The 27,525-nt window shown below is 53.0% G+C and overlaps 3 protein-coding genes across 5 annotated transcripts; 2 read left to right on the forward strand and 1 right to left on the reverse strand.

The window, feature by feature from the left end:
- The first annotated feature begins 627 nt into the window (after nt 1–627).
- On the forward strand, nt 628–9,106 carry Atxn7l2 (ataxin 7 like 2). Of its 2 annotated transcripts, XM_075981613.1 has the most exons (12): nt 658–789; nt 2,041–2,219; nt 2,664–2,729; nt 3,143–3,247; nt 3,613–3,823; nt 4,109–4,395; nt 4,946–5,028; nt 5,369–5,619; nt 6,389–6,587; nt 6,695–6,816; nt 7,282–8,077; nt 8,957–9,106. In XM_075981613.1, exons 3-12 carry the CDS (start codon nt 2,693–2,695, stop codon nt 8,969–8,971), a joined length of 2,106 nt encoding a protein of 701 aa, XP_075837728.1. In that variant the 5' UTR covers nt 658–789; nt 2,041–2,219; nt 2,664–2,692; the 3' UTR covers nt 8,972–9,106. The 2 variants fall into 2 exon arrangements, with proteins under 2 accessions (XP_075837727.1, XP_075837728.1); XM_075981612.1 differs by lacking the exon at nt 2,041–2,219 and having other exon boundaries at nt 628–789.
- A 103-nt stretch (nt 9,107–9,209) lies between these two features.
- Nucleotides 9,210–15,696, forward strand: Cyb561d1 (cytochrome b561 family member D1). 2 transcript variants are annotated; one of them, XM_075981614.1, is made up of 3 exons: nt 9,210–10,644; nt 11,097–11,134; nt 11,495–15,696. In XM_075981614.1, exons 1-3 carry the CDS (start codon nt 10,044–10,046, stop codon nt 11,996–11,998), a joined length of 1,143 nt encoding a protein of 380 aa, XP_075837729.1. In that variant the 5' UTR covers nt 9,210–10,043; the 3' UTR covers nt 11,999–15,696. The 2 variants fall into 2 exon arrangements, with proteins under 2 accessions (XP_075837729.1, XP_075837730.1); XM_075981615.1 differs by having other exon boundaries at nt 10,423–10,511.
- Nucleotides 15,697–19,900: 4,204 nt separating this feature from the next.
- Amigo1 (adhesion molecule with Ig like domain 1) lies at nt 19,901–25,294 on the reverse strand. The gene is made up of 2 exons (XM_075981616.1): nt 24,968–25,294; nt 19,901–24,543 (listed from the first exon to the last, which is right to left on the reverse strand). The coding sequence occupies exon 2, from the start codon at nt 24,442–24,444 to the stop codon at nt 22,963–22,965; it is 1,482 nt and encodes a 493-aa protein (XP_075837731.1). The 5' UTR covers nt 24,445–24,543; nt 24,968–25,294; the 3' UTR covers nt 19,901–22,962.
- Nucleotides 25,295–27,525: the final 2,231 nt, after the last annotated feature.

Below are 27,525 nucleotides of genomic sequence, written 5' to 3' on the forward strand. Positions count from 1 at the left end.
GCTCAGCCAGGTCCTCCCAAACCCAGACAACAGCATTCCAACCCTCCGTTCTGCATCAAGTCAGCGTGGGTTTCCCACAGAGGAACAGCACAGGAGCTGGTGCCCTCCCCCTACTCCAACCCCTGTGTCCTTCAGCACGTCCTGCAGACTCCCTCCCCTTGCCCTTCCGATTCACTGAGCCCACCTCCCTGCACCTACCCCATTCGATCTACAGGGGAGCAGAGTCGCTTCGTGGCCGCTAGCCCAGGAAGGGGCGCCAGCCAGCTGGCGGATGCACGGCTTTAGAGGGGTATCTCGGGCAGAGAGAGGTTTGGGGTGTGCGTAGTAAGCTTGGGAGAGTGAACTGGTGGCGCAAAGAACGTGTACAGAGGGGTTGGAAGAGGGTATCCCGAGGTTCTGATCTCTCCATCCCCGCGCGTGCGATTGTGCTTTTTGGAAGGGATCCCTCGGCTAGCTCCGTAGGCATCACCACCCCTCCGCAACTACACTTCCCAGAAAGCTATGCGGGAGTGAGGAGGTGGTGGCAGGAGACCCGAACTGCGCTTGCGCAAAGAGTGAACTGGCAAGGTAGGGGGAGAGGGAGGCGTGCCCCCGGTCGGGGGAGGGTGGGGGAGGGGGCCGCGCGGCGGCGGCGCCGGGGCGGGCGCGCGTCCGCGGCGGTGATGGCGGTGCGTGAACGCGCGGTGGCAGCAATGGCCGCTCTGGAGCGGCGAGTGCCGAGTCTCGATGACTTCGCGGGACAGAGCTGGAGCTCGTGGGTGGAACGGGCCGACCTGCATGCGGCAGATGGTGAGTGCAGCCACACTAGAGTCCGGGGACCCCATCACTACCTCCCCTCCCCCCTTTAGGGCCCCCTCCAGCTGAGGGGAGCCGCCGACTGGAGCCGCCGTCCGGCTCCCCGGCCCCCCAAACAAAGGACCCGCCGGGTCCTAGTGCCCGCCTTCTCAGACACCTTCGCGCCTCCGGGTCCTAGCGCCGGTTCATCGCTTGCTGCCCACCCTGCCCACCTCTATCTCTGCGGGTGCACAGTACCTGCCCCCACTTTACTTGCCTTTATCTTTCGTCTTGTGCGCTGGCCTCCAGCTCCCATCCGTCCTGCACCTGCTTTGGCTCTATCCATCTGCAACAGTCCTCTCCACGTGTTTCCCACGCACCCCACTTCTGTGCCCCCCCCTCCCCACCCCCTTGATCCTTAGTCTTTTGCCCCGCACCTTAGCTTTTTACCACGTTTCCCAGCCTGGTGCAGTATTTGTGAGACCCCGCCCCCCCCCCCGCTTTAGTCCATCCATCCTCCATCCATCCATCCATCCATCCATCCATCATCCTCCCTACCTCCCTCCAGTTCATCCATCCATGCCTTCAAGCCTCCATCCTTTCCTGGGCCTCTTGCCCTGCCCCTTGGCTCTCTCCCTTAACCCCTATTTTCTGTAGGCCCTTTGAGTGCCTTTGGTGAGCAGGCCTGCAGCCCCTTCTGATCTTTGTCTCCTGAGCCCCAGGGAGCACCTGGCCTCGTGGCCTTTGGGGTGACAACAAGCATCACACCCCTGAAGAAGTTTGCAAGTGAGAAGAGGTGGAGGAGGAGATGGCTGTAATGACACTTGTTCTCTTTTGAGACAACTGACTTCCAGCTCTGTTCCCTCATTCTCCACACTTGGATTTAAGGGACTTAGAGGAGTAGGAGCTGCCCTTGTCTTTTGCATGCCTAACCCACTACCACTCGTGTCTGGGTGTTACTATTGCCAATAACCATCTCATCCCAGAAAGGGGCAACTCCTTAGTGAGCATTAGAGAACCAACCTAGAAGGGAGTCCAGGCCACCCTTGGACAGCCCCATGCTGAGTGGGCTAAGATGGGGCCCTTGTCAGGGTCTAGGTGCACTGAGAACCGGAAGTGGAGTCAAACGGATTTGGTGACTCACAATTGATCCCCCCCCCTCCAAGGGACAGGGAGGGGGCTTAGAGGAGGGGGGGTGAGGAGTGAGGTAGGGGGATGGGGAAAGAGCTGCTTTGCACAGCTAAGATGTTTTTGTCATTAACCCAGAAACTGAGGTACAAGGGCAACCCCTGGACAAAGCCCCCCTAAGAAGGGGAGGGGCTTGCGTAGCTGATCAAGGAGACTTTGAAGATGCCAAAGGGTCCAAAGGCAGCAGTTTCTCTACTCTATGGCCATCCTATCAGTGCAGGACCTGAGAAGCTGAGTGTAACTTTGATGATACTATGGTAACTTGGGTGGAGCAAACTGAGTTTATGGGGGTGGGGATCTGGGAGGGTACTTGTCTGGGATGCCACAGAGTAGCAGAAAGGACCCATGTAAGCAGTCTCAGAAAGGGACTCAGGGACGTGTAGAAAAATCTTAGAACCATTTCCCTTTTAAATGGGGAAGCAAGACCCAGAAAAGAGACATTTTACCCAGAGTTACCCACCTAGTCAGCAGTGGAGCCCTGTACCGTACCTGGGAGTGAAGGGTCTTTATCCTTCTTAATGGGGTCGTCTCATCTCAGAGGGGCACATGAAGGAAAAATGGGCACTTGTGAATGACCCATTGACAGTTTCTCCAGGAACTCTGAGTGCTTGTCAGGGAGTGTGGGCTTCATACCACTGGGCTACAGGCTCTGCTGGGTGCTGGGAAGGGAATGGGCCTTCTGAGCTGTGCTTCTCCTCCAGGGGCTGAGCTGGAGGAGAGTAGCAAAAACATGAAGAAGTTGGACGCCATGACCCTCATTAAAGAAGGTACGAGTCAACACACATCGGATTGGGACTCGGGGAAACTGGGCCACCTTTTCCCTTTCACTGGGGGAGGTAGCTTGAAGCAGCAAGACTGCCGGGGAAGCCTTATTTGGATAGGTCTGAGTCGGCCAGTCAGTTGTCCCCGCTCCAGTGACCTGTTGTTGGAGACCTCCCCGCTCCAGTGACCTGTTGTTGGAGACCCTAATCATAGGTGGTTGGTGACCACGTACATGAAGTCCCATGCATCTGGGGTCTGGTTAGATGGGCCTGCGGAAGCTGGGAGCATCCAGCAGAAAAGCCTGTCGTGTGTCAGCAGGAAGGCATGAGTGCCTTCCGAGCGGTGGGGTGAGCGTGCTCTTTGATCTGGAGAAATCCTGAGTCCTTAACCCCAGTGATCAAGGCTTCTGTCACTGCAGACATGTCCATCTTCGGGCACTGCCCTGCCCATGACGACTTCTATTTGGTTGTGTGTAACCACTGCAGCCAGGTGGTGAAGCCTCAAGCCTTCCAGAAGCATTGCGGTGAGGGGCGCTCCAGGGAGGTGATGAGGGGACAGGAAGGTGGCACAGGGAACTCTTAGGACAGTGTCAGTTGGGAGGCCATGTGGGGTAAAAAAAAGTGGTGCTGGGGGCGGCTTGAGGGTTGTAGGTGTCGGGATTATTCTTTGGATAAGCTTGTACCGTCCAGTAGAATTCAAAGGTTCAAGAAGTTTGTTCTAGAAGTTTGAGTCTTGAAGGCTCATTTTTGAATGGGAAGGAGACAGATGCACAGCCCAAGCTCTAGCAGTTTGGGCTCTGTAAAAGAATTGGTGGACTGATTAGGACATCAGGGGAGGAGGCAGTCAATACCACTCACTTCAGTTGCTCTCTCCACCTCCTGGTGACAGAAAGAAGACATGGGCCCCTCAGCAAGCTTTATGCCCGGGCCCCACCCCCACCTCCAGCCCCTGCCAGCTCTCAGAAATGCCATGTAGTGAATGGGCAGGGCCCAGCTTGTAGAGCCCCAGGTTCTACCAAAACCTCCTCCAGGGAGAAGGGCCAGGGGTCCCGGAGCCGTGGCCATCAGCCTCCTGAGAAGACCCAGAAGGACAACCTCTGGTAAGAGGCTAGAAACCCCCAGAGACTAGCCCTGACCCTGATCCTGACCCAGGGAAGGGTTGACACTTAGCCCTGGGTTGCAGGATACTGCTCATAGCAAGAAATAGCTAACCCAACTGCAGTTCCTTTCCATATATTCCAGGGAACATGGGCTCCCCATTTTTCCACGCCTCTCTTGGAGCCCACCCAAGTTCCAGAGCTAGGGAGGAGATGGCTCTGGGCTAGAGTCCAGACCCCAGTCCCAGCCTCCCCACCTCCCAGCCCATACCCTCTCTCCACGTGTAGCCTTTTCGTGCCTGTGGTGAATCTGGAGAAGATGTCCAGTCTCCCGAAGCCTGATGGACAAGGAGTCAGGGTGGCTCCACCCTCTGCTTTCCTCAGTCAGCCAGGAGGCCTCCCCAAGGACTCCCCTGGAAAAGTCCCCACGGCCCCCTCTCCTAAAGATCCTCCTGGCAGAGAGAACATCGAGTTAATCCCTGGTGAGGGCTCCAATCACCGGGCCGAAGGCAGCCCCCCGGAGAAGGAGCCCAGTGGAGCCAGGCTGCCTCCTAAAACCCACCGAAAGATGGCTCGTGAGTAGTTATAGACATGAACTCAGGCGGAGTGGAGACTTCACTGGGCTTCTTTGTTCTTGGGCCAGAAAGGTTTGAGGTCAGGAAGGAGTGGACCTGGCTAGGTCTGGCCATTACAGCTTGCAGGGTACAGAAACCCCATTGCCTCCTGCCCTGCTTGTTCCCAGGAGGCTTTGCTGCTCCAGGTGTCTGAGCTAGCCTGAGAGGCCCTGTGCCCAAGTCAGCAAAGTCATTCGTTCTCACCTTGGGCTGTTGACCATTCTCTCCTTCCTCACATCCCATAGCTGGTTTTCCTGGCATCTCAGATGCCTGTGGCTGCTTTTGCTTCTTGGTATGGGCTGCCCTGCTTTGGGCTGCTAGTCTTCTAAGAGTGCCTGGGCCAGGGATGGGGCTGAGGTAGTTTATACCCAGCAGGTAGCAAGACCTGAGGGTGAGGCTCTTCGACCTTAGTCCTGCTGTTTCTTGGGCCCTTTGCAGGAAGTAACCAGATTCTTCCTTGGACTGGAAAAAAAAAAGGACCTGAGATTCATTGGAACCTCTTTCCCCACAGGTAAAGAGTTTGACCTCAACAGGCAGTGTGGGGTCATAAATCCAGAGACCAAGAAGATCTGTACGCGACTGTTGACCTGCAAGGTAACCCCATCCCTCTGCATGGTGATGGGGGAGTCAGCATGACACGGAATCTTGGAAAGGAGCATTTAGAGGTTATTAGAAACTCAGTTCAAGGAATGGTGCTAGGCATACACCAGGGAAGGGGATAAGAGGCTACCCATGGTGTACACAAGGTAGGCTCAGTGGATAGGGAGTACCTTCAGATCTCCTTACCCATCTGAGAGTTTCGGCCCCATGAGAGAGTAAAATGGACACACAAACACCCCACCCATAACACGCACACTCTCTCTGGGTCAAAGGCTGATACCCCTCAGCCCTGCTAAGATTACACCTCCCTACCGCTCACTCTGCCCTGTTCTAGATCCACTCAGTGCACCAACGCAGGGAGGTCCCAGGCAGGACCAAGGACTTTGATGTGCTAGTGGCTGAACTGAAAGCCAACTCTCGCAAAGGAGAATCTCCCAAGGAAAAGAGCCCAGGACGAAAAGAACCGACTCTCGAGCGCCCCTCCCAGGAGCTTCCCTCCGCCATCCAGGGTGCAGCGGTAGCAGCTGCCCCCATCAGCACCTCTGCTCGTTCTAAGCAGGCCTATCCATACTGTGCACTTCCCAGGTATGTACAGAGTCTTTACCATACCTCGCTGGGGGGTACTCAGTCCCTAAGGTGTCAGGGAGCCCTGGAGATAGACCCAGGGTGTTCTGGAGGTGTGCTCACTTCCCTTAAGCATGGGAAGGTAACTAGAACCCTACCAGTGGTGTGAGGCAGGTGACTGCCCTTCTGCCCAAGCACACTGCAGCACTCCAGCCTCTGTGAGGTATGCCAGATACAATACCCAGGATATGAACTCTTTTTTTTCAGTTACTCCTATGGGTTAGCACTTGTCATCAGGGAGCTGAATGGGCCAGGGCCCTGGGTAAAGCAGTGCTACTGGGTAGTCATCCACTGGCCCCCTTGTGTGCAGAGCCTGCTTTATGGAAGGAGCCTCAAACGCACCTCCATCTGCAGCAGGAGGGGTAGACATGGAGCATAGGCCGGGTTCCTAGACAGGCTCACGGGAGAGCGTGATAAAGAGGAGGGTTGAGGGAGTTGACTAGGCTGAGCGGTGCTGGGTGTAGTTACACCGGGAAGATTTTGCTGAGGAAGCAGGTCTGAAGCAGATTTTCTCCCTGAAGAGGCAAGGCCAAGGAAGAGGCTGGGGAGAGAATCCCTTGGAAGCTGTGGCCCTTGGTTCTGTCTCTCACTTAGTGATCTAATTTGTACTTTCGCGTCCCTTCCCAAGCCCTTCCTCTTCCCCTGAGTGCCCTGACTGTTTGAGCGTGGATCAGTGAGTGTCTGATCCTGCATCATTCACATGATCCTTGTGTCCCTTTGGCCCTTCCAGGTCCCAGGCCTCCTCTGAGAGTGAGGTGGATGATGAAGGTCCCTGTGGTGGTGATGGGGATCCAGGCCTGTTCCCTTTCCCTCTGCCCCGGGGTGGGGCCCAGGCCTCCAGCGAGGAGAGTGAGGAGGAAGGGACATCTGATGACCTCCACCTTTCCCCTGACTGCCATTATGCAACCCGGCCCCCTAGGCCACAGGCGGTAAGGACACAGGACAGGGAGCTGGGATGGAGGGTGGCTAAGTCTCGTAGGCAGATGCCTTCTTGTATCTCAGGTTCTACCAACCATGTTCTTTCCTCTGCCTCCAGTTTTGCACCTTTGGGAGCCGGCTGGTGAGCCCAGGATGCTACGTGTTTAGCCGCCGGCTAGACCGGTTCTGCTCGGCACTCAGCTCCATGCTGGAACGGCATCTCAGCTCACACATGTGGAAGTGAGTTTCATGGACTCAGAACTTAATTTCTCAGGCTTGAGTATCTATCCTTGGGCTTCAGAAGCCCCAGTCTGCTGTGCATTGGCTGATTGCTAAGAACCCAAATTGGGTGTGGCATGACTGGGTGAGACTTGGTAGCCTGGAGGAGGGCGTGGGTGGGTGGTCGGGGTCAATCTAGAGTCTTACCCATCACTTCCAGTACCTTTTAGGTAATGTAGCATGGGGAAATGCTCAAACTAAGACCAAAAATGAGATTGTTAATGGGTCAGCCTGTTAGTTCATATGCCTTGTACTGATAGGTCATTCCTTCTCTTGTGCCTTCCTCGGCTCTTAGTTCCAGTGTTTCCCAGCAGGGGGCAGCAGCCTTGGGGCTTTGCTGGCCATCTGAAGGTGCAGAGACTGGTGTACTTTAGGGAGGCCCCGGAGTTTGCTCAGTATCACAACGAAGCTCTCTCTTTGCTGCAGGAAGATCCCACCAGCGGCTGAACCTCCATCCCATCTTGTCAGTCCCTCCTTAGCTGATCCCCTGAGTCCATCCTCTATGGGCAGCTGCCCCCGACTCCCAGGCCCATCCCCCCGACCTGCCTGCCCAGCCTCCATACCCCCCATGAAGGACAGCCTTGTCCCTAACTACCCTGCAGGCTCCCCCAGTGTAGCAGCTGCCTGCAGCCAGGCAGAGTGCATGGGCGGTAGCCAGGCTATTACCTCACCACTGCCTGCCAATACTCCATCTCCGTCCTTCAGCAAGCTGCCACCTTCCAAGGCCAGCAAGTCGTCCAAAAGCAAGGAAGGGGTGGAGATGGAGGCCCCTTCTCGAAAGCGGAAGTTATCCCCTGGCCCTACCACTTTCAAACGGACCTGCATCCTGGAGCCTGCTGGAAAAGGCAAACCCTCTGGCTGTCGGGGTCTCTCAGCCAAGACTAAAACAACCCTGAGCATGGGGCTTAATGGAACAGTGGGGCCAAGAGTGAAAAGAGCAGGTCCCCTGGACTGTCGGGGTTCCCCTCACTCATCCCCCATACCAGTCAAGGCTTCTCAAATAGAGAACCGGGGAGCAGCTGGACACCCAGCTAAGGTCCTGCCAACCAATTGCCTCTCCGAGGAGGAGGTAGCCAAGAAGCGGAAAAACCTGGCCACTTACTGCCGGCCAGTCAAGGCCAAGCACTGTCAGGCGGGTGTCCCTCCTGATGGGACCTGCTCTGTTCGTCGTAAGAAACCAGGTCCAGCCCTGCCCTTTGAGGAGAAGTGCTCTACACTGAAGGTACCAGTCCAGCTTCCTGAAGGACATGGGCAGAGAGGGGTCAGGAGGGCTGAGGCTGGGGAACACAGTAGGTACGTGACGTGGAGAGGGTGCTAAGGAGACCACTCCAGAAAAGGGAATAAAGGGGAAACTGAGAGAACTCCTGGGCCATCTACACTAGGGAAAGGTTGGTTAGCTGTTTCCAAGGTGACCCCAGCTTCTGCCTCTGCCCAGCCTCCTCCTTTGAGCTTAGGACATGCTGTCCCATCCCACCTTTACTTGTGCTTTAGTCTAAGGACCATTTCTTCTTGAGCTGTCTGTGGTCCTCCCTCCAGGACTTGGAGCGACTAAAGGGGAAGGGAGTCTGGGTCCCAGCATCCTGAGTAGCTGATGAGCGGGCTGCTGTAGTTTGGTTCTTCCTCTGGCATTAGGACATCAGAAAGCAAGTACTCTATTTAAGGTCCACAGAGTCACTTCGGATTATAGTAGATTCTCCAGGTTTCTAGTAAAGCTTGTAGTTAGGTTTATTTACCTTTTCTGTTGGAGGGTGCTTTCATCTATCCCTGTGATCTCTGTAAGGAGGGATTCCTGGGAGGTGAGACGGGATCATAGGCTCCTGATTGAGGCATGGATTAGGCGCATGCTCACTGTCCTGGCACCTATGAGGGAAATCTGATGGTTGGTAAAGGACCTGCCTCTGTGTGTACAGGTGTGTGTATGTGTGTTCTCCAGGCTCACTACCCAGTCTGCCTCTTTTAGGCTGGCATTCTTTTTCTCCTTGCTTAGTCGTGTTTATCAGGCCAGCAGAAGGAATTCAAGGGTTAGCCCAGATGTTCACAGGGAAGGATACTAGGTAGGCCCCTACCCTGACCCTGTCTCTTACCTCTTGTCTTCCTGCAGTCAAAAGCCCATTAACGAGAAAGTGCCTGCCCACTGCAACGGAGCCGCCAGCACCTCCTCCCCTCCAGATCCGGGCCCCAGGCTGCTGCCGCTTTTTATAACTTTATATTATTTTTTTTAAGAAAAAAAAAACTCTTTAAAATACCTCAAGACTGTCTCCCTGTTCTGTTGCTGCTAAGAAAATATAAAAACAGAAACATAGAAAAGGATGAAAAATGATGTAGCTGAATGAGTGTCTTTACTCTCCCCAGCCCTGTCCCGAGAGGCTGAGACGATGAGCAGTACACACTCATGCACACACACACAGGGCACACAACCTGGAGCTGGTGTCAGGAGGCATCTCCTTCCAGAGAGGATGAGAAGGCGTATGGCCCTGAATGAGCAAGGCGTCCCAGAGAGACAACTCCGGCTCCTCTGGGAAAGGAAACAAGGAAGGGAGGGAAGTTACACTTTTGACTCTGCCCTGGAGTTTTTGTCCTGAGGATTTGTGGGAGTTAGTTTACGACCCTTTTCTGATTCTCTTGCAGTTCGGTTTCCATCCCTCTACAGATTATTTCCTCGGTCTCTTCGGCTGTTCTTGCCCTTCCCACTTCTAAACTCAGCCTTAGTTTGTCGACCATGTTGAGGTTGAACTTGGTGATAACTGCTCTAGAAGTCCTGGCCCCCTTTTTTTTTAAAAATTTCTTTAACTATGTGTGTGTGGGTATGTGCATGTGATGTCTGTAGAGGCCAGAAGTGTGGGATCCCCCAAGCTAGTTCCAGTAAGCTGTGAACCCCGGGACGTGTTCTTAACCACTGAGCCATCTCCCCAGCCCCTGCCTCCTGAAGAATGGTATAAAGCTTCTCTCGGATAGGCTGGGCCATACCTTTTTGGAGGTAATAGTGTTACAGAAGTTGAGGTTGTGGGGGGGCCCTGGTTCCTCTGGATCACCTCGCTCCTCAAGGCTGCATAGCTGGTGTGGAGGTGACAAAAACTGGAAGTGCCTCGGGTCTTTGGAATATCTTACGGGGGACAACTACTCCTGTAAATAGGGATGCGACTCCGTATTTCGGTTCTCATTTTTTAATTCACCAGGTTTGGGTCACTATGTTTTGGCTTTTTCTTTTCGTTTATGTTTGGGCAGGGAGGAATCTCGTACCTGAACAAGCTAGAAAAGTCTACAGAGTGAGCAGCCAGGGGAATCCAGTCCTTCTGGAAAGCTGCTCAAAACACTGGGTCACGCTCTTGGGTCAGCAAACCAAGTGTGTGATTTGGAGTTTCGCTGATCAGTTGCTACGGATGAGATACCCTTGTAGATACAAAAGTAGAAATGAAGGTGGGTTGGGAGCTCGGTTAGGTCAATGGAGGTTTCCGGGAGCCGCCCTTTGGGGCCCGAAGCGCTTCCCCCCCAGTCTGCAGAGGGCGCTGTGGGCGCCTCCGCCACACGGCCCCGAAGCCTCCCCGGGGAGGAGCCTCTCCTGTAGCCGCCGCCGCCTCCGCGATCGCAAACCCGGAAGAAGCCTCTGTTTGCTGGACTGTACCGGCCGGCTTGGCATTGCCATGCAGCTCGAGGAGGTAGGTCTGGTTCCCGCTCCAGCGAGGGAGCCGAGACTGACCCGCTGGCTGCGGAGAGGCAGTGGGATCTTGGCGCACCTGATAGCTTTGGGCTTCACCATCTTTCTGACTGTGCTGTCCCGGCCAGGAACCAGTGAGTGTGCGGGGAGGGGCGGGGCTATGAGAGGGGGCGGAGCCTAGGGGCTGGAGGGGCTGCTTTGGGCACGCTCGGATACGAGAAACCTAGACCCTCAGCTGAGGAGGGGCGGGTCGAGGAGTGGTTGTAAAGGCGTAGTGGGTGGGTCCCCGGAAATCCTGGGAGGGTGGGACTTGAAAAGACAGAACTGACACTTCCTTAGAATGAGGTCCCTTATGGAAAGGTGCGGGGAGGGTCTCCGGCAGACTAAGGTCTACTCTAGGACTGGGCTGGCAGCAAATGCAGAAAGGCCAAGGTGGTATAAGGGCCCCTTGGCCGCTACCCCTTTGCGGTGAGTTCCTGATTCTTGCTTAGGCTTGAGACGGTATGCTGACCTTTCCCTTGTGGCCAGATTTTTGCAATATCAGTGATGTCCAGCTGTCAGCCTGTTCTCTTTGATTCTTACTTAGGTCTTTTCTCCTGGCACCCTGTGTTCATGGCCTTGGCGGTGAGTTTGAATATACTTACCTTAACCCTTGGGGAAGCATTCAGTTTTTCAGCCTTTTTAAAGATCAGAGAGATAGGGTCAAAGAAGGCTTGATCTTTCCCTGAAACCTATAGGATTGGGGGAAATGTAGTAAACTATCAGGGGCTTGAGGTTGGGGAGGGGCTATTTCTCCTCGAGGGTCTGAAAGGAAGAAGTGAGAGGGATGTTATCAAGGTCTTGCTGTTCTGTGGTCCAGAAAGGGCGTGTGTGAGGCAGGAAGTCCCTTTAAGCTCCCATGTTTTTCTGGGTGTGGGATAAGACCTCCTTTTTCTCGGGCCCCATGCAGACCAGAGGTTCGCTGACCTTCTCCTGTGTTTACAGTTCTGTCTCTGCATGGCTGAAGCTATCCTACTCCTCTCACCTGAGCACTCCCCGTTCTTCTTCTGCTCTCGAAAGACCCGGATTCGACTGCACTGGGCAGGGCAGACCATGGCCATCCTCTGCGCTATCCTGGGTTTGGGCTTTATCATCTCCAGCAAGATCCGCAGCGAGCTGTCCCATTTGGCGTCCTGGCACAGCTGGATAGGAGTTCTGACACTCATGGCCACTGCGGGACAGGCACTGTGTGGGCTCGGCCTCCTCTGTCCGCGGGCAGCCCGGGTCTCAAGGGTGGCTCGTCTCAAGCTCTACCATCTGACATGCGGCCTGGTCGTCTACCTGATGGCTACAGTAACAGTGCTCTTGGGCATGTACTCAGTGTGGTTCCAGGCCCAGATTAAAGGTGCAGCCTGGTACCTGTGCCTGGCACTACCGGTGTACCCGGCCCTGGTGATCATGCACCAGATCTCCAGCTCCTACTTGCCAAGGAAGAAAGTGGAAATGTGAATGCCTCCAAACTCTGAGCCTAGGCGCTTCTTGGACTTCAGCAGTTCCTTGGCACACCTCAGAGGCAGACGATGTTTTGCACTGCGTGGTTGAGCCACGGGGTGCAGAAACCCTAGCTGTTACTGCTGAGGGATGATCTGGTGGGCTCCAATGGGGGAAATGTACTACTGGGTGCAAGTGGAAGGTTCTGGAGAACCTGAAGCCTCACCTTGATGGGATACAAAAGTATTAGGTGGTGGTGCTGATGGTGACGGTGGTGACTTTTTGCTTGTGGAGTTCCTGTTGGTTATGAATGACAGCCACAGGCAGATATCGGGGTCCCTTTGGAAAGGCGGTACTGTGGAGAGCCTGTGGTCTCTTTGGCTGTGCTGTACAGTCGCCCTTAGACAAGCTCCGTATCTCAGGACCTCAGTTTCCGCACCCTTTAACATTCGGTGTCCGGCAGATTGATGTTACTGAATACCCCCTTAGCTCTGGACCATGTGAACAGCTCAGGATGTAATTCTCTCCTCCATGCTTCCTTCACTCCCCTGGAAGGACAACTCTATACCTGCATCCTTCAGAAATCTGTGCTGGCTCCACTCCTGAACCAAGGAACAAGGGCCACGAATCATGGAAAGAAGGGACTGAGGTGAGGGTCCCCTAGACAATAAGATAGTAAAGGCACTAAAGTCACTTTAAAGTTCTTTGGAGGAACAGAAGGGCATTGTCCTTAACCAAGCCCTGGACTCCTGGCCTCCTTAGCTCAGCTAAGAACTTCCTTCAGGCTACCTCTGGGTCTAGATTGTAGAGTCTGGGCATTCTCTCGACATTCATTCTCAGGGCATCTGACACTGCCCGTAGGACTTAGAGTATTTACTTAGCACATTGCTCCAGGGAACTATTCTTAGGCTTTCGGAACAAAATAAAAACCAGGGAGTGGGACCCCCTTGATTCAAGGAACTCAGTGTCTCCCTGGTTGTCCTTCCCTTCTTGTTTTTTTTTTTTTTATTTTTATTTTTCGAGACAGGGTTTCTCCGTAGCTTTTGATTCCTGTCCTGGACCTAGCTCTTGTAGACCGAGCTGGCCTCGAACTCACAGAGATCCGCCTGCCTCTGCCTCCCGAGTGCTGGGATTAAAGGTGTGCGCCACCACCGCCCGGCTTTGTCCTTCCCTTCTTGTCATTTAAGTTTTCCTTAGCTGTTCCCTGCCAGCCCCTTGGCTTAAGAGTGGGATGATTTTGGTACCAACTGGGCTCTCTTCCCTGCCAAGATACCTCCTTGGTCCAGCTGAGTTCCTCAGAGCATCCTTAGCGGTGAGGACTGGATGTCAAACCACTTAGCTGTGGTGTGGGTCAGTCCAGGAGACAAACCCTTTATAGATCCTAATAAGGAGTAGAGATTGCTGAGCCAGGAAATGTACACGCCCAGCTTTCTCCCTGGAAGGCAGAGCCCATCAGAAACTATGGGAGGCCTGCAGTATAGGGGCTTGAGCACAGACAAAGGAGAAGTATCTGTTCAATGTCTCGGATCCTCTGAAGATTTAAGGCCTCCTCTCCAGGTAGCTCAGAAATTAGGCGGGTGGGATTCAATAGTATGGGGACAGGGATCCTAGGGCTGAAGTGGCCTCTTAGTGGCCCTCACTGTGCTTTTCCTCAGGGAGATAGCATCTCTCATAAGTTGTCTAAATACAGCTTACTGAACAGAGGCTCCTGCAGCGCAGAGGGAAACCATTCTTGTCTTTTTCAACACCCGCTCTCCCTCTCAAGCTGTCCAGTGTGCTGTGAGCTTGGAAGGAATGGTTACTGGGCCACATGAAAGAGGGTCTCACTAGGGTCACTTTGATGTAGGGCTCCCCAGGGTGGGCCAGGTAAGGTTCAGCAGCTCGTTCTCAGAGAGAGAGGCGATGCCGGAAAGCCTGAGCCTGCCTGAGGTGTTGCCTCTTCCCAGGTGGTGCGGGGGCTGGTGGGCGGGCGGGCGGGCAGGCGTGCTGACAGCCGGCAGTTTGCGTGGGCTGTGCCATCTGATGTCTATTCCCAGCCCCGGGAGGAAGGGGAGTCATTTATATTCTGCAGGAAGAAGGGACCCAGCTGTCGCTTCCTCTGACCAGTGGGCCTGGAGGGCATCGGTGCAGAGCAGAGAGGAGGGCACAGGTAGCAGTGGCCTCCTGCTTAGGGATCTGACCGCAGTATAGGGAGCAGGTCACCAGGATGAGCCCTTCTTGCTGGTAGGCCAGATTTGGGTGGGGGGGCGGGAATTCCCTCCCCTCCTGTCTTTCCACTTCTCCATCACCACCTGCCCTCACATCCTGGGGCAGCAGCTGGATAACCATTAGACCTCAGTGCTAGGGCACTCTTCCTCCAGCTGGGATCTGTGGCTGCCGGCTGCATATGCCTACTGGCCGTGTGCTCCCTCTTCCCACTGTCTGCCCCTTCCTCTTTGTATCTTCCAGTGTCTGGATACTACCTGGGCTTCTTGGCAGAGAGGCAGAGACCATGGGGGGGTAGGGGGGGACACGTGACTGTCCTTTTCCAGTGTTCCTTGACTAGGGGAAGCTGCTAGCAGTCGGCCTGTTTTGCTTTTGAAAGTGGGGTGGGGGATGATACTCAGGATGCTCAAGATTTAAAAGTCTCCCATCATTTGTACAAATTTCCATATCGTGCTAAGTCCTGATTCCATATTTGATTGTGTTCCAAGCTTGATTATACTCAGATTCAACCTTGAGGGCATTAGAAAGATAGTTTTGTATTAAATCCAAATGGTAAGAGGCATACTGTTCAGGTTTGGAGCCTTCTCAGAAGCCCCTTTGTTCCTGTATCCTCCCTTGGAGTCCCATTGGGGCTGGGGGTGGTAGCGAATGAATGACAGGAGTTCAGCCTTAGAACTGCTTCCTTCTCTGGCTGGTATCCCCATGCAAGCCAGGCTGCTATCACTCGCCAGCCTGTGCTTGCTCTCCCCCTCCCAAGGCAGGCCACCTTTCCTCCGTGACATTGGCCTGCCCCGTCTCATTGTCCCCACCTTTCCACCCCCATGCAAGGCTGCCGTGGGTCTTGTTTTTCAAACCTCACTGTGGGAGATCCAGGCATTCCCCCCTGAGCCAGCTGGCTGCTGTGCCAAGGCCTGTTCAGAGTTAATAATAATCATTAGTTGAATGGTGCTGGGGCCTTTCAGCTCCAGATCTCTAAGCACTTGCAGGCTGAGTCAGCCAGCCTTCACCTCCCCCCCTCCCTGGGTTTTGGAGTGTAACTGCATGGGAAGGCGCTGTGGGAGAGGGAATCGGGATTCTTGCTGCCTGACCATGCCTGAGGATTTTTCTCTGAGAGTAAGCAGTGAGCCAGGGCACACAGAGAAGGCAGAATGCTCATCTGAGACCACCATGGCTGTGGAAGCTGATGACCCCAGACCTCTAGAACTTTGGTGTACTTACCTTGACCTCTGTGGGACACTCCACCTGAATGCCCTTAAGCAAGTTCAGAGCACAAGGAAGTCTCTGGGTTAGTACCCACCCCCAAGACCCTTGTCTGTGACTGGCACAGAGAACCTGTGTGTCGTGAACGGAAAGGTGTGCCAGCTGGATACTGGCAAGGTTGCTGTATGAGTGTCTCAGCTCCTGACACTGGGTGGCACGGGCAGACTGTTTGCTTCTCATCCTACCTCACAGGGATGTTGTGAGGGCTAGACTAGGGAACAAGGTTCAAAGCATTAAACAAATGGAAAGCAGATGGGTTGTTCTGTCCTTTTCTCTTTCTGAGCCTGGCTTTATGCCTCCTAAGGAGGCAATAAACTGTGGGAGATGATGCTCAGGGGGACCCAAACCTTGGGGGCTCTGGGGGCCATGTAACAGTCACGTTTCTCACTTTTGGATGCAAGGTCATCCTATCTCTCCCTGCGAGAGGGGCCACCAAGATCATGGTTATTGAGGTTTGTCTTACATAGTGCTTGCCCAGTGTGGTCGAGCCACAGGGCTGATGGCAGATCTGCGTCCCTACAGCTTGCTCCAGGTCTTATCAGAAGAGTAAGGTCTCAGCCCAGGGCTTTGGCTGTAACTGATCTAAATCACTCCTTCCTAACTCTGCCCTTCTAAAGGAAGAGTAGGGCACAGAGAAAGGGAGGACCAATAGTAGTGATCACTACAGCCAGACATGGTGGTGCACACCTTTAATCCCAGCACTCAGGAGGCAGAGGCAGGCAGATCTCTGTGAGTTCAAGACCAGCCTGGACTACAAAGTGAGTTCCAGGACAGCCAGGGCTAAACAAAGAATCCCTGTCTCAAAAAACAAACAAACAAAAAATAGTGGTGACCACTGCACAACACCCTAACCGTTTCCCTCTGTAGCCTCAGGCTGATGTGGGATTCCCCTCTGTATGTTGTTAGTTGATACAGTTTCTGTGTGGTTATTTCGGGAGTCTGGGCAGTGGGGAAATGAACAAGCAGTGTTCTACTGCATCAGGCCTATGCTCTAAGGACTGGGGATGTGGTACTGTGAGGCACATGTCTTCTGGCTTTCAGGGGTCCACAGCTTAAGGTTCCCTTTCCTGTCTTAGGCTCTTGGAGTAAGACCATAGTCTCCTCTCATGAAAATGCTTTGCTGGAATTATCACACAAGCACTCATACACACGTGCGCGTATGCACACACACAATGCACACACGAAGCAGTTCTATGTAAAGCTTCAGCTAAGAGGAAGGACACTTTCCATTCCATTTGTCTGGGCAGGCAGCATTTGGCCCAGATGAGGACAAGCAGAACCAACAGTAGCACGCAGGCTTGAACATTTGTCTTTTTTTATCTTAATTGTTTTTCTACCCTAGGATCCAGGAATGAAACACTAGTCTAGCCTTAGCCATTCTTGCCAAAATGGCACAAAGAAGACAGTAGCTCAAGGTGGAAGGCCAGGGCCCCCCAGAACTGCCCTGGAGGGAGGGTTGGAAGTGGATGGGCAGCACTGTTCAGGGCTCACGCAAACAAACGAACTCTGGTAGGACTGCCTCATCCCAGAAAGCTTGGCTGGTCACAAATGTGCTCAGAGAACAGCCGTCCATTATTAATCAGCCAGCAACCGTCAGATTTTCCCAACGAGGCTTTTGATCCATCTTGAAGCAGATGAAGGACCATTTCAGGCTAGTCTATGGTATCTGGGGGTTGGTTTTGTGTCGCTGGTGACAGAAGTGGCTGCTGGCACCCTGTCTTTGGAATAGGTTCTCAGTTATCTAGCAGTGTGGCCTTGGAGTGATACTGAGACCCACACCTAAAGTAAACCAAACCAAGGGAGGGAGCCGTGGGCGTGAGGGGAAAGAAGTACACAGCACTGCCTGGCTCCAGTCCCCTCCAGCCCCTGTGCACATCACCTTATCTATGCCAGTGCCCACGTCGCCTAGCAGGACTGTCTCCTGGTTCACTGAAGGATGGTGCTCAGGCCATAGTTCTGTGTCCTCTGTGCTCCAGGGACAGTAATCAGGCTGGCACACACTGGAAGGGAAGGCCTCAGGACACTTCTAAGGATCTTGGCCATTTGATATCTTCTGCCCATCATTGTCTGAGCATGATGAAAGGGCCTGCCTGGCAGTTTTAGCCTTCTCTTTCAAAGCCCTGGGAGAGGAAGCAGCTAGCACAGACTCCCTGGGGCCTGACCAAAAAAGCCAACTGTCCTTACTGCAGGGCCTGAGCTTTTTTTGCCATGTGGGTGGGGAAAGTACAGCATCACCATTGGTTGCCTAGGAGACAAGATAAGTGGTACAAATACAGAAAGGGGAGGAGTTGAGAGACCAGGTGGAAGAAAGACTAGGCTAGCCCATGCACTGGACTCTCATTCCGGCACATCGGCCTTCTCTGTTCCCCCTCAAGTGCTGTCTGAAGGGATGAGGCAAAGTCTTGCAAGACCCGACAGACAAACTGCATAGCCTAACCATGATCCAGGGAGCGAGCTTGTAGCTTAGCAGTGGGATGAGCAGAAAAAGCAGAAGAGATACAGGTTTGGAAGGCGAGAGAGCTCAGAAAACGTAAGGGGAGAAGGAGAATGCAGTCAGTCTTCCCAGCCTGCTCTCGACCAGCACCGGTCCTCTCAACCAGGGGCTCAGCCAGAGCAAAGGCAACTTTGTAAAACAGAAAATACACAGAGGTGGACTATGGGAGAGCTCTGACCTCAACATCTGTATTTCACTTACTGACTTGATGGGACTGGCAGTGTTCCTCCCAAAGTGAGAAAGACAACTTCCCGGACAGAAGAGGGCTGCAGTGGTTCAATTTCATACACAGAAGAGGTTAGGGTGATTATATCTCTTCTCCTCTCTGGTCTCCCATCCAAGTACAAACCAGGACTGACCCTACTTAGCTTCTAAGATCAGCTGAGATCCGTGTAGGGTAGTAAGGGCCTAGACCTCACCCTCTTGGGATCTACCAGGAGAGTCCCTTACAGAAGCCCCAAGAGGCCTAGTCAGTGTATAACCCAGTTCAGTTTCTGACAGGGTACGTCTGTAAGAAAAAGTAAAAATTCCATCTTTTTTTTTCTATGCTGCAGAATACTTACTGCTCGTGAAGAAGTCATTGAGTATTAACATACCCATTAGATGAATATGCTTTTAGCCCAAGATGAAAATATCCTGGTAATAATCAAAATTTTATGAAAGTGAGCTGTTTCCCACCGTTTAAAAAAAAAAAAAAGCCACCACCCAACCCGAGCATTTTGCCATTGTACCAATTAGGAAGCTTGATCTGGCCTTTCAAGAGAAGCCTGCAGGGAAGCAACCTCCTCCTTGGGGATTTAGACGATCATGTGTACTAGCTCTAGCCCAGGGTATCTGCACTCTCGCTTGCTCAGGCACTGTGACGCTTCTTCTGAGGCTCTCTCAGCGGTGGGGAAACTATGGCTGTGGGGCAGAACCCCTGCCTGATTTTTTTTTTTTTTTTTTTGATTTTCGAGACAGGGTTTCTCCGTAGCTTTTGGTTCCTGTCCTGGAACTAGCTCTTGTAGACCAGGCTGGCCTCGAACTCACAGAGATCCGCCTGCCTCTGCCTCCCAAGTGCTGGGATTAAAGGCGTGCGCCACCACCGCCCAGCTCCCCTGCCTAATTTTTGTGTGGTCTATAAGACTGGTAACTTTGACTTTTTTTTTAACTTGTTGAAACAAATTCAAAAGACATTAACATTTTAATGCCCACAAGTAAAATTTCACTGGATGTTATATTTTGGCAGCAATTTGAATGAGTACCTAAAAGATTCATTTCCTAGACGCTTGGACCCCAGGGTGGTAGAGCTGAAAGGTGAAACCTTTACGACAGAGGGTCTAGTGAGATAATTAGGTCACTGGGGGCATCATCCTTAGAAGACATTACTGTAGTTCTCATAGGAGCCTGGATTTGTTCTTACAAGAGCAAGCTGTTATAAGAAGAGCAAACCAGACCCCTGAATCTTTCTTGCCTCCTGTCTCAGCATGTGATCTCTTCTGCCTGTCCTCCCATTACTGTGATGTCATACACCATGAGGCCCTCCTGACATGCACAACAAAGACGACCCCAGATCTTGGGCTTTAATCCTCCAAACTGTAAGCTAAGTAACCCTTTTTTTCCTCATAAATCACCCTGTCTTGGGCATTTTACTCTAACAAACAGATTACCACACCGGGACAGAACCACACTCGTTCATCTACTTACTGTTTGTGGGCATTTGTCTGCTAGAGCCGTGCAGTTGAGGCTGAGTAAATGGTGGAGCCTCTAAAGCCCAAAATATTTACTGTCTGGCTTATAGGAAAAAGTCTGCCATTCTCTTGTCTATCTTAACACTTGGATGATACCTATTTTACATTTAATTTCTAGACGATGCAGACAGCAACACTTAGAAGATTCTCTTTAGATATGTCACGCCCTTTTGAAGTGTGCTGGTCCCGCCCACAGGCTAAGATAAATAAACCATCCACAAACTGCCAGAGCAGAGACTCAAGCCAGGTTTAATGGTCACTGTCTAGTTATAGAGCCTGTTGGCTCCGAGGTTTGCCAGCCTGGTATACACAGTGGGGGAAGAGTCCTAGACAGAGGAGAGAGGAATTACAGAGGCAAGAACACACACAAAACCGGAAAGTTGGCTTTCTCCCCAGATGGGTCTACCCTTTCCTGGCCTCTTCCAGGGGCCCCATACATTCAGTAAAGAAAAAGATCACAGACTGTAGAGCCCTGCGACACCCTGTCCCTCCTGGGAGACACAGTTTGTGGGTGCACGTGGAGTGAAGGCCAGCCTTTCTTGTATCTACACTTGTCAGCTTTCTTCCCGAGGTCTAATGGGATCATACATGTGGGATACAGATAAACATACATACCCCCTACAAGGAGAGAGTGAACGGAAACCACAAAAGACCAGTCAGTTAAATGTCCTGGTGGTGTCCAGACATGTCCTCCAGGCGTTTTGACCTAGGGCCCAAGTTAGCCGATGCAGTAGGGAGAGTTGGGGCTACAGAGTAGGACTTATAAAGACAACGGCCCTCCTGGCCCTCAGGAGCTCAGCTGGAATGCCCCCAAAGGAAAACTTCATTTGACCTCCATCAGAAATAGTTTCACATCCCCAGATGGTATCAAGAGAGGAAGCTGCCAAACAAGACATTTTCCCATTTCCTGATGAGTCTGAGGTCAGAGGTCTGGCTCTTGGACCTCTGGTGACAAAGTCCCCATTAGTCTTTGGAACATAACCAGACAGCGTTCCTCTCCAACCCTTGTCTATCAGGACAGGTAACAAAGGAAGAACAACTCAGAGCTGCTTAGCCACGACCAGCATCCTTTAGGGTCCTTCACTGCTCTGGTCCTAGCTTCCTGTCTCATATATGTGTAGTCTTTAAGGAGGGCATCTGAAGAATCTGACGAAAGCTGAGGCCTCCCCACCCCTTCTCCCAAAGGCTTCAACGTGTGGTTCCCCCAACTCTGACCTCTGCAGAGGAGTTATTCAGAGCCATGGAGATGTGGGTAAACTTCAGGGTGTTCAGAAATTAAAGGACAAGAGATTGTGCAATGGAGAAGCCTGGCATGGTCACCATCTCTCCTACAGTGCAAGAAACTTGTGCGTGAGAAGTTGAGCACACAGGTGGAGGCCATTCTAGAGGGGGCCACAGACTCACTGTCCCGGTGGAGGTCAAGGTGCTGGTGTGCATGCAGACCTACAAGCATGCAGACCTACGAGCATGCAACTACTTAAGGGGAATCGCTGCACCTCTCTCTTGACATAACTAGGTTACTAATAAAGGATGGACAGCAGCCTTGAGATCCCAGGAGCAGACGGGGGACAATGTTTACTTTGGTTTCTCTTCCCCGGTCCTTATAGGCAGCCTGGCAGGCCCTCCTGGCACTAAGCAGCCCACACCATAGGTAAACAACACCTCTTAGAACCTAAAAAGCAGGTCAGGAAACTGGAGGACCTGGACAACTTCCAACTACAGGAAACAAGGGAAAGAAAAGACACTGAAAAAGACCAACGCTGGGCAACACTTTCACCTCTACCCTGCTCACCCCCCTTCCAAAGCTCTGGGGCTTGCAGGATGGTCAAAGGGTGCTGGGCATAGTTATCTTTGTACCCAAAGCATTTTGCAAGCCTGGATGGAAGCTAAGGCTGGGTTTGTTTTTAAGTCTCTCTCTGACAGCCACAACTGCACTGATCCCCACCCCCACAACTGAGAGGGATGGTTTGGGGGAACTTCCTTTTCAAAGTTTCGTGCCCCTTACACCTCTATTGCAAGACTGGTGTGGAGGGCAGGACTCTAAGTCACACTCTGCAGCGCCATTCTGGGACAGACACGACTAGGTTCCAACCTGCAGATTATAAAATCCCACACTTCGGCTTTGTGCAGGAGGGAGGCAGCCTTATTGGCAGCGAGCCATAAATGCTGGGCCCTGTCTAACTCCAGACCTAGTCTAACTGAGCAGGACCAGACTTTACTGGACTCCTCCCTTTGTGGAGCAGCATAACGTAGAAGGCTCAGAACCCCACCTGAGTTGATTAGAAGGTTGACTGAAGAGAGGGCACGCACAGAAAATCAGGTAGGTCTGGCTGGCTGCTACATCGAAGAGGCTGGTTTTCCTCATCCTGTCAGGGAGAGTGGCCCTTAGGCCACACTGGCGGCAGGTTTCCACAATGCTCTACCTTCAGCATCCCCTACTGTGGTCCCAACAGACATACACTGGGAGTCACATACTAATCAAAGCTTTCCCCCAGCCAGGAAGTTTGCTTACCTGGAATTTATGTCCTATCTACAAATTTTACGCTATGACAGGAACCCCTTAATTCATTCTGTATCTCTCTGTGCCACTTGCCCCGGGATAAGGCGTAGACACCACATCCCATATTGCTGCCATGACTAACAGGCAAGAGGCCAGACTCCTGCAAAAATCCACCTACTCAGGACTCCCAGGGAAAGAGGACGGCTTTCGCGAGGAGTCTCACAGCAGCTTTAGGCGGTGCTATAGATCCAGGCCTCCATCTTTCCCTGACTCATTTTGCAAAGGTTTCCAACCCCCACTAGCTCTGAATGTGACTTCCTGACCAGAGAAGATACCGCGGCATCCCAGCATGGCTCCTGTGGAAGCTCCCCCAACACACACAACTTCACAGGTGTGGGTGGGCAGAGACAGAAAAAAATTTGTTTTTCAAATGGTTTTCTCTTAAGGAGCTAGGGATGACCTCAAAAAAGTTTAGGGAATCTGCTCTTCCCCTCACCCCTTTCTTCATTCCCATCCAACTCAGATGCGTCCCTCCTCCTCTACCACACTGAGAATAGCCAAGGCTTTGGGTAGGGGTGTGGTGTCTGCCTGAGGATTAATATATCCGTATGTGAAACTCACGGCATCCACACCGTCACTGGGGTCTTGCCTGCTCTTGTGCCCATGACCAATTCCCTGGTGGTCAGGAAGAACCCACTCCCTTGGGCAGCCAGCCCTCTCTTCCATCCCCTCCTATCCCTCAGGGGTAACACGACCTCTCCTGGGGCAGAACCTCCCCACCAACCTATCCTGCTCACACCACAATGGGCGTATCAGAGAAAACCGAGCTGACTGACTCAGGATCTGACATCCTCCGTTGGCCCTTGCCTGTTGCCTCAGGCACCGGCAGAGTGTTGCCTGGCTTGAGTTTGCCATTTTGACCCTGCCCGGGTCCAGCAGGTTCCAGGAAGGCCACCCGCCGGTCAAAACCATCATCTTTGTCCCCACCAGCCATGGGATCATGGTTGGGTGTGGTACTGAGCATGGAAGAACTGAGGCTATCCCCTTGATGGCTGGAAGGCTTCTCCACACCCCGGCACCAACAGCGGCAAGGGGTGAGGTACAAGTATATGAGAACCAGAACCACACTGAGGATACAGCCCACCAGGGTGGTATAGGCCGTGTTGAGGGTGTCATGGTGTCCGTGCAAGGTGAAGTTGTACACTTTCAACTCCACAGACAGTGTCTCGTTGAAAGTCTCCCCCATGGCGTAGCAGGTGTACACACCGCCATCCTCAGCCTGTACCTTCTCAAAATGAAGGCTGCCATCCTCGGACACGGTCACTGTGCCGTTGGCCCCCTGGTTTAGCACCTGTTCATTGCTTGGCGTCACCCACACTTTGGTCATCCCTTGCTGTTTGGTGTCACACGTGATGGTCAAGGTATCTCCCAGGTGGGCCTCCCAGGCGCTCTCCTTGTACTCGCTGCAGTTCAAGAAATCCAGACTAAACACATTGTGCAGCTCCTTGAAATACATGCAGTATAGATCCTCCTGGAAGTCAACCACGGAACTCAGCTGCCGGTACTGCCAGTGCGAAAAGAGCTGGTAGAGCTTGCAGTCACACTCCAGGGGGTTGTTGTGCAGGTACAGCCCGTTCTTGACCCACGCTGGCAACTTCTGCAGGTCGGTGAACGGCAGCTTCTTCAGCTTGTTGGAAGACAGATCCAAGAGCATAAGTTTGGGTAATTTGTTTCCATCCTTGATCAGTTCCAGAGGGAAGCGAGTGATCAGGTTCTGGCTCAAGTAGAGTTTCTGCAGATGGGCCATGTCCTCGAAGGCATACTTGTCCACCACTCCGATGCGGTTGTTGTAGAGCAACAGCACTTCCAGGTCGTGCAGATCGCTGAACAGGAACTCGTCCAGCGTGTGAAGATGGTTGGAGGAGAGGTCCAGGTACCGCAGGTTGGGTACCGGGATGAAGGCCTCGGAGGAGATAAAGTTCAGGTGGTTGTGGCTCAGCAGCAGCGAGTGCAGGTTCATCAGACGGGTGGGGGTCCACTCGGCCCGCAGCCGGCTCAAGTTATTGTGGCTGAGGTCCAGAAGTGCCGTGTAGCTGGGCAGAGACTGGGGTACATTGGGCAGCTGCTGCTTGGAGCAGCTGAGGATGTTGCTGGCGCACAGGCAGTTGGCGGGACAGCTAACCACAGATCGGCCAGCCCTGGCTACCTCAAAGAGGAGCAGGAATAAGGAGAGCAGCAGGAGCCAGAGGCCTCGCAGGTCACGCTGGGGTTGCATAGTGTCACTGGGGAGAGCGAAGAAGGCCACCGGAAGATCTGGGAGGAAATCACCCCGGCATGTTCTGGTGGAGTATGGAAGGGTCACTTTCACTACAGACTTGAGAGAAAGAAGATGGGTTTGTAGTCACCAAGGACTCAGGAGGGGTGGACCACCACTCCCACTTTCCCCTCCTACCCCGGCCCCCACCCCCTTGGTCTAACAGAAAGAGGAAGCGATCCCAGGTAGTTCCCAGGCACAGTGCAAGCAGACTGTGGGCTCAAAATACTAGGCATTAGAGGCATTGGCGCAAAGGCCCCGTGGGCTGGGGTCGCGGGTTTAGACTGAGGGTCTTCACAGCGTGTCACCTGCGGCGGTAGTGGTGGGGTGTCACAGGGATTGCACACTGGAGGTTTGGAGGCGGGGTCATTAGGGCCTTTCCCGAGGAGCCCAGGGAAGGTCAACAAGGTACCGGCTAGGAAGGGCCGAAGGTTTCCCGGGCCTGTGGCGCGGGCTCCCTCCCCAGAACCTCCGGTCACTGCACCTGCTCTGCGAGGATGCTTCTCAGCCCATGGCCAGTCCGGGAGCTCCGTCGCGGCCTCCCCCGTCCGCGCCTCCCCGGCCGGCCTGTCACGGCGCCCTGCGTACGCAGGGGCCCGCGCCCGGCGACATCGCCTGCGTTGAGGAACTTGCTGGGTTCCGCGCTGTCCACCCGCGCCGCCGCCTCGCCTCGACCGCTGCGCCCGTCCGCCCGAGCCCACGCACGACTGCCGCCTCCGGACCCACCGGCCAGGCGTGGAGCAGTGCGGCGAGCGGGAGACGCCGCGATCCCAGCCGAGGGAGCAGCGTGGGGGCAGCGAGCACCGCGCGCGCGCCCGTCGCCGCCGCCAGAGCCTTGGGGCGCGTGCGCGCGGCGGGGGCGGGGCGCACGTGCGTGTGTTTGTCTCCGGCTCCCGGCGGACACGCGGGCCGCTGGCTCAGGGGTCACTTCCTCTGAGAATCTGTGCTGGGCACAGAGCTAGCCACCGAGGCTCCTTAAGCACCTCTCCTCTCCTGTTCCCCTTTCTCCATCCTCATCAAGCCCCAGTACCTTTCCTCCTGCTCAAACCCACTGGCAGGAAAAGTTAAGTCTAACTGGAGTGAGTTCGCTTGAGCCAATGAACTGACTCCGGGGCAAGAAGCATCACACTGTCTTTTAATTTTCCTAATTAAAGAAATCTGGCTCGACTCCCGCTCTTCAGGGTTGGCGGGAAATTCATTAGTCACGTTTTTTGACGTTCCTCCTGATTTTTCCCTGTGGAGCTTGTGAAGTCCCAAAAATTGGGGAAAAGAGCTTTATTGTGTTTTCCTCCATTCTTGATGCCACTAGTCCATACACCTTGGAGTACCACTGAAGAGCACACAGCTCCATAGCCTGCAAGCCTGCTGAGCACGAGTGTCTTTGGGAGGTGTGTCCTTCCACGGACAACCCTTGTGCTCCCCCCCTCTTCTCATCCTAAGCAGCTCTCAATTGTCTTCTTCCCAAAGCAGTGCCTGCGCTTTCTGACCGTGAGTCCTGCAGTTAGTTTCTCTAGTACCCTAATTCTCAAAAATGAAGGTCAGCGGTGGGGCGTTTGCGGTGTTTTCTATAGGGTAATCCCTCAAAAAAGCTGTTAATCAATGTATGATATTGATGATTGGGGGCGGCGTGGAGGACAAATTAAGTCCATTCTTGAGACAGTGCACACCGAGGGAGAAATTACCAACCTTTTCTTTCTACTCTCATATAGTAGCAAGGCCAAGCCTGAAATTAATGTCTCAGCAGATTAGCTTGCTAACAGCCTTCAAAAGAAAGACCGTCTATCTGCCGCATATGGTTTCCTGTGAATTTAAACGACTGTATTATCTCTTCAAGGGATATTACCACGTTAACTTTATGCACGGTTGAAAAGATATTTTCCCCTTTCCCTATTTAATCCAGGCATGGGTGAAAAAAGTCAGGGAGGGTGGATAGTCCTTTTTGGAGGAGAGGGAAGGAGGAATCATGAAACCAATGACTGTGAAAAGCTTTCTGTTTGCCAGAGACTCCGGAAAAGCATGTTCCTTGCCTGGCCTGGAGGTTTCTCAGTTGCAGGTACGTGTCACACGGAAGCTGGTCATCAGAAAACTTGACTGGGACCAGAGGGTCAACTTTCACAGAGTCACATGGATCCCTCAGATGGTTTGTCTGTTGGCAAGGACTCAGTGACTCTCCAGGAAGGTCAGGTCTCAAGACTACTTAAGTGTCTGGACAGGACAGCTTCCCTCAGGACAAGAGGTCCAAAAACATGCAGACAGAAGTCACAATGACCCAGCTCTTTAAAGGGTTGCTGTCAATCCACTTTGGTCACATAGACAGATCATGATGGAAAGAGACCACAATAAAAGCATGGATTCCAGCAGAAGAGGATTGTTGGTATAGGGTGGTGGGTGGCACACGCCTTTAATCCCAGCACTTGGGATCTCTGTGAGTTTGAGGCCAGCCTGGTCTACAAGAGCTAGTTTCAGGACCAGCTCCATAGCTACAGAGAAACCCTGTCTTGGAAAAAAAAAGAAGACAGTTGGGGACCATCTTGAAGCTGTTATCACACTTATGGTCTCTGAAATCACATCTGTTTTTTTAACTTTGGAAAGTTTCAAACATACTAAAAGTATGGAATGAACTCCTGTATACCCACTATCCTTGTTCAGTAATGACAAGGGAAGACTATCATTGCATTTTATGAAAATATCCCTGGAAAAAATGCATCCTCCTACCTTACTTTGGCCTCCCCATTCTTCCTTTAGATTTCACCATTCGAGGCTCTCTGGTTCTATCTCTCTCTTCTTTCTGCTGTGTTTGAAAGGTAGGGAAGACACGGGTAGCAGGAAAGAAGAAGGCCCTTTGTGCTGGATGCCAGTTTTAAGAGTTGGATACTCTGGATAGGTGTCTTCAGTCTCTTTCGATTTTGACTGCACTTAAATTAAAAAAAATGCATACAAACCACTGAGGGATCTTGTCAACAGTGAGATTATCACTCCCTAGTCCAGACAGGGGCCCAGTAGTCTGTCCTTCTAGCGTGGTGGGTGATACTAATTCTGCAG

Source organism: Microtus pennsylvanicus, chromosome 7, assembly GCF_037038515.1.
Source record: "Microtus pennsylvanicus isolate mMicPen1 chromosome 7, mMicPen1.hap1, whole genome shotgun sequence".
In the NCBI taxonomy this organism is placed as follows: domain Eukaryota; kingdom Metazoa; phylum Chordata; class Mammalia; order Rodentia; family Cricetidae; genus Microtus; species Microtus pennsylvanicus.

Bases quoted from the DNA above. Each gene is read 5' to 3' on its own strand.
- Atxn7l2 (XM_075981612.1), top strand. From the start codon at position 663: ATGGCGGTGCGTGAACGCGCGGTGGCAGCAATGGCCGCTCTGGAGCGG. The intron at 4,396-4,945 runs GTGAGTAGTTAT...CTTTCCCCACAG, and splicing joins AACCCACCGAAAGATGGCTC to GTAAAGAGTTTGACCTCAAC. The intron at 6,817-7,281 runs GTGAGTTTCATG...TCTTTGCTGCAG, and splicing joins CTCAGCTCACACATGTGGAA to GAAGATCCCACCAGCGGCTG.
- Cyb561d1 (XM_075981614.1), top strand. From the start codon at position 10,044: ATGTTTTGGCTTTTTCTTTTCGTTTATGTTTGGGCAGGGAGGAATCTC. The intron at 10,645-11,096 runs GTGAGTGTGCGG...ATTCTTACTTAG, and splicing joins GCTGTCCCGGCCAGGAACCA to GTCTTTTCTCCTGGCACCCT. The intron at 11,135-11,494 runs GTGAGTTTGAAT...CTGTGTTTACAG, and splicing joins CTGTGTTCATGGCCTTGGCG to TTCTGTCTCTGCATGGCTGA.
- Amigo1 (XM_075981616.1), bottom strand. From the start codon at position 24,444: ATGCAACCCCAGCGTGACCTGCGAGGCCTCTGGCTCCTGCTGCTCTCC.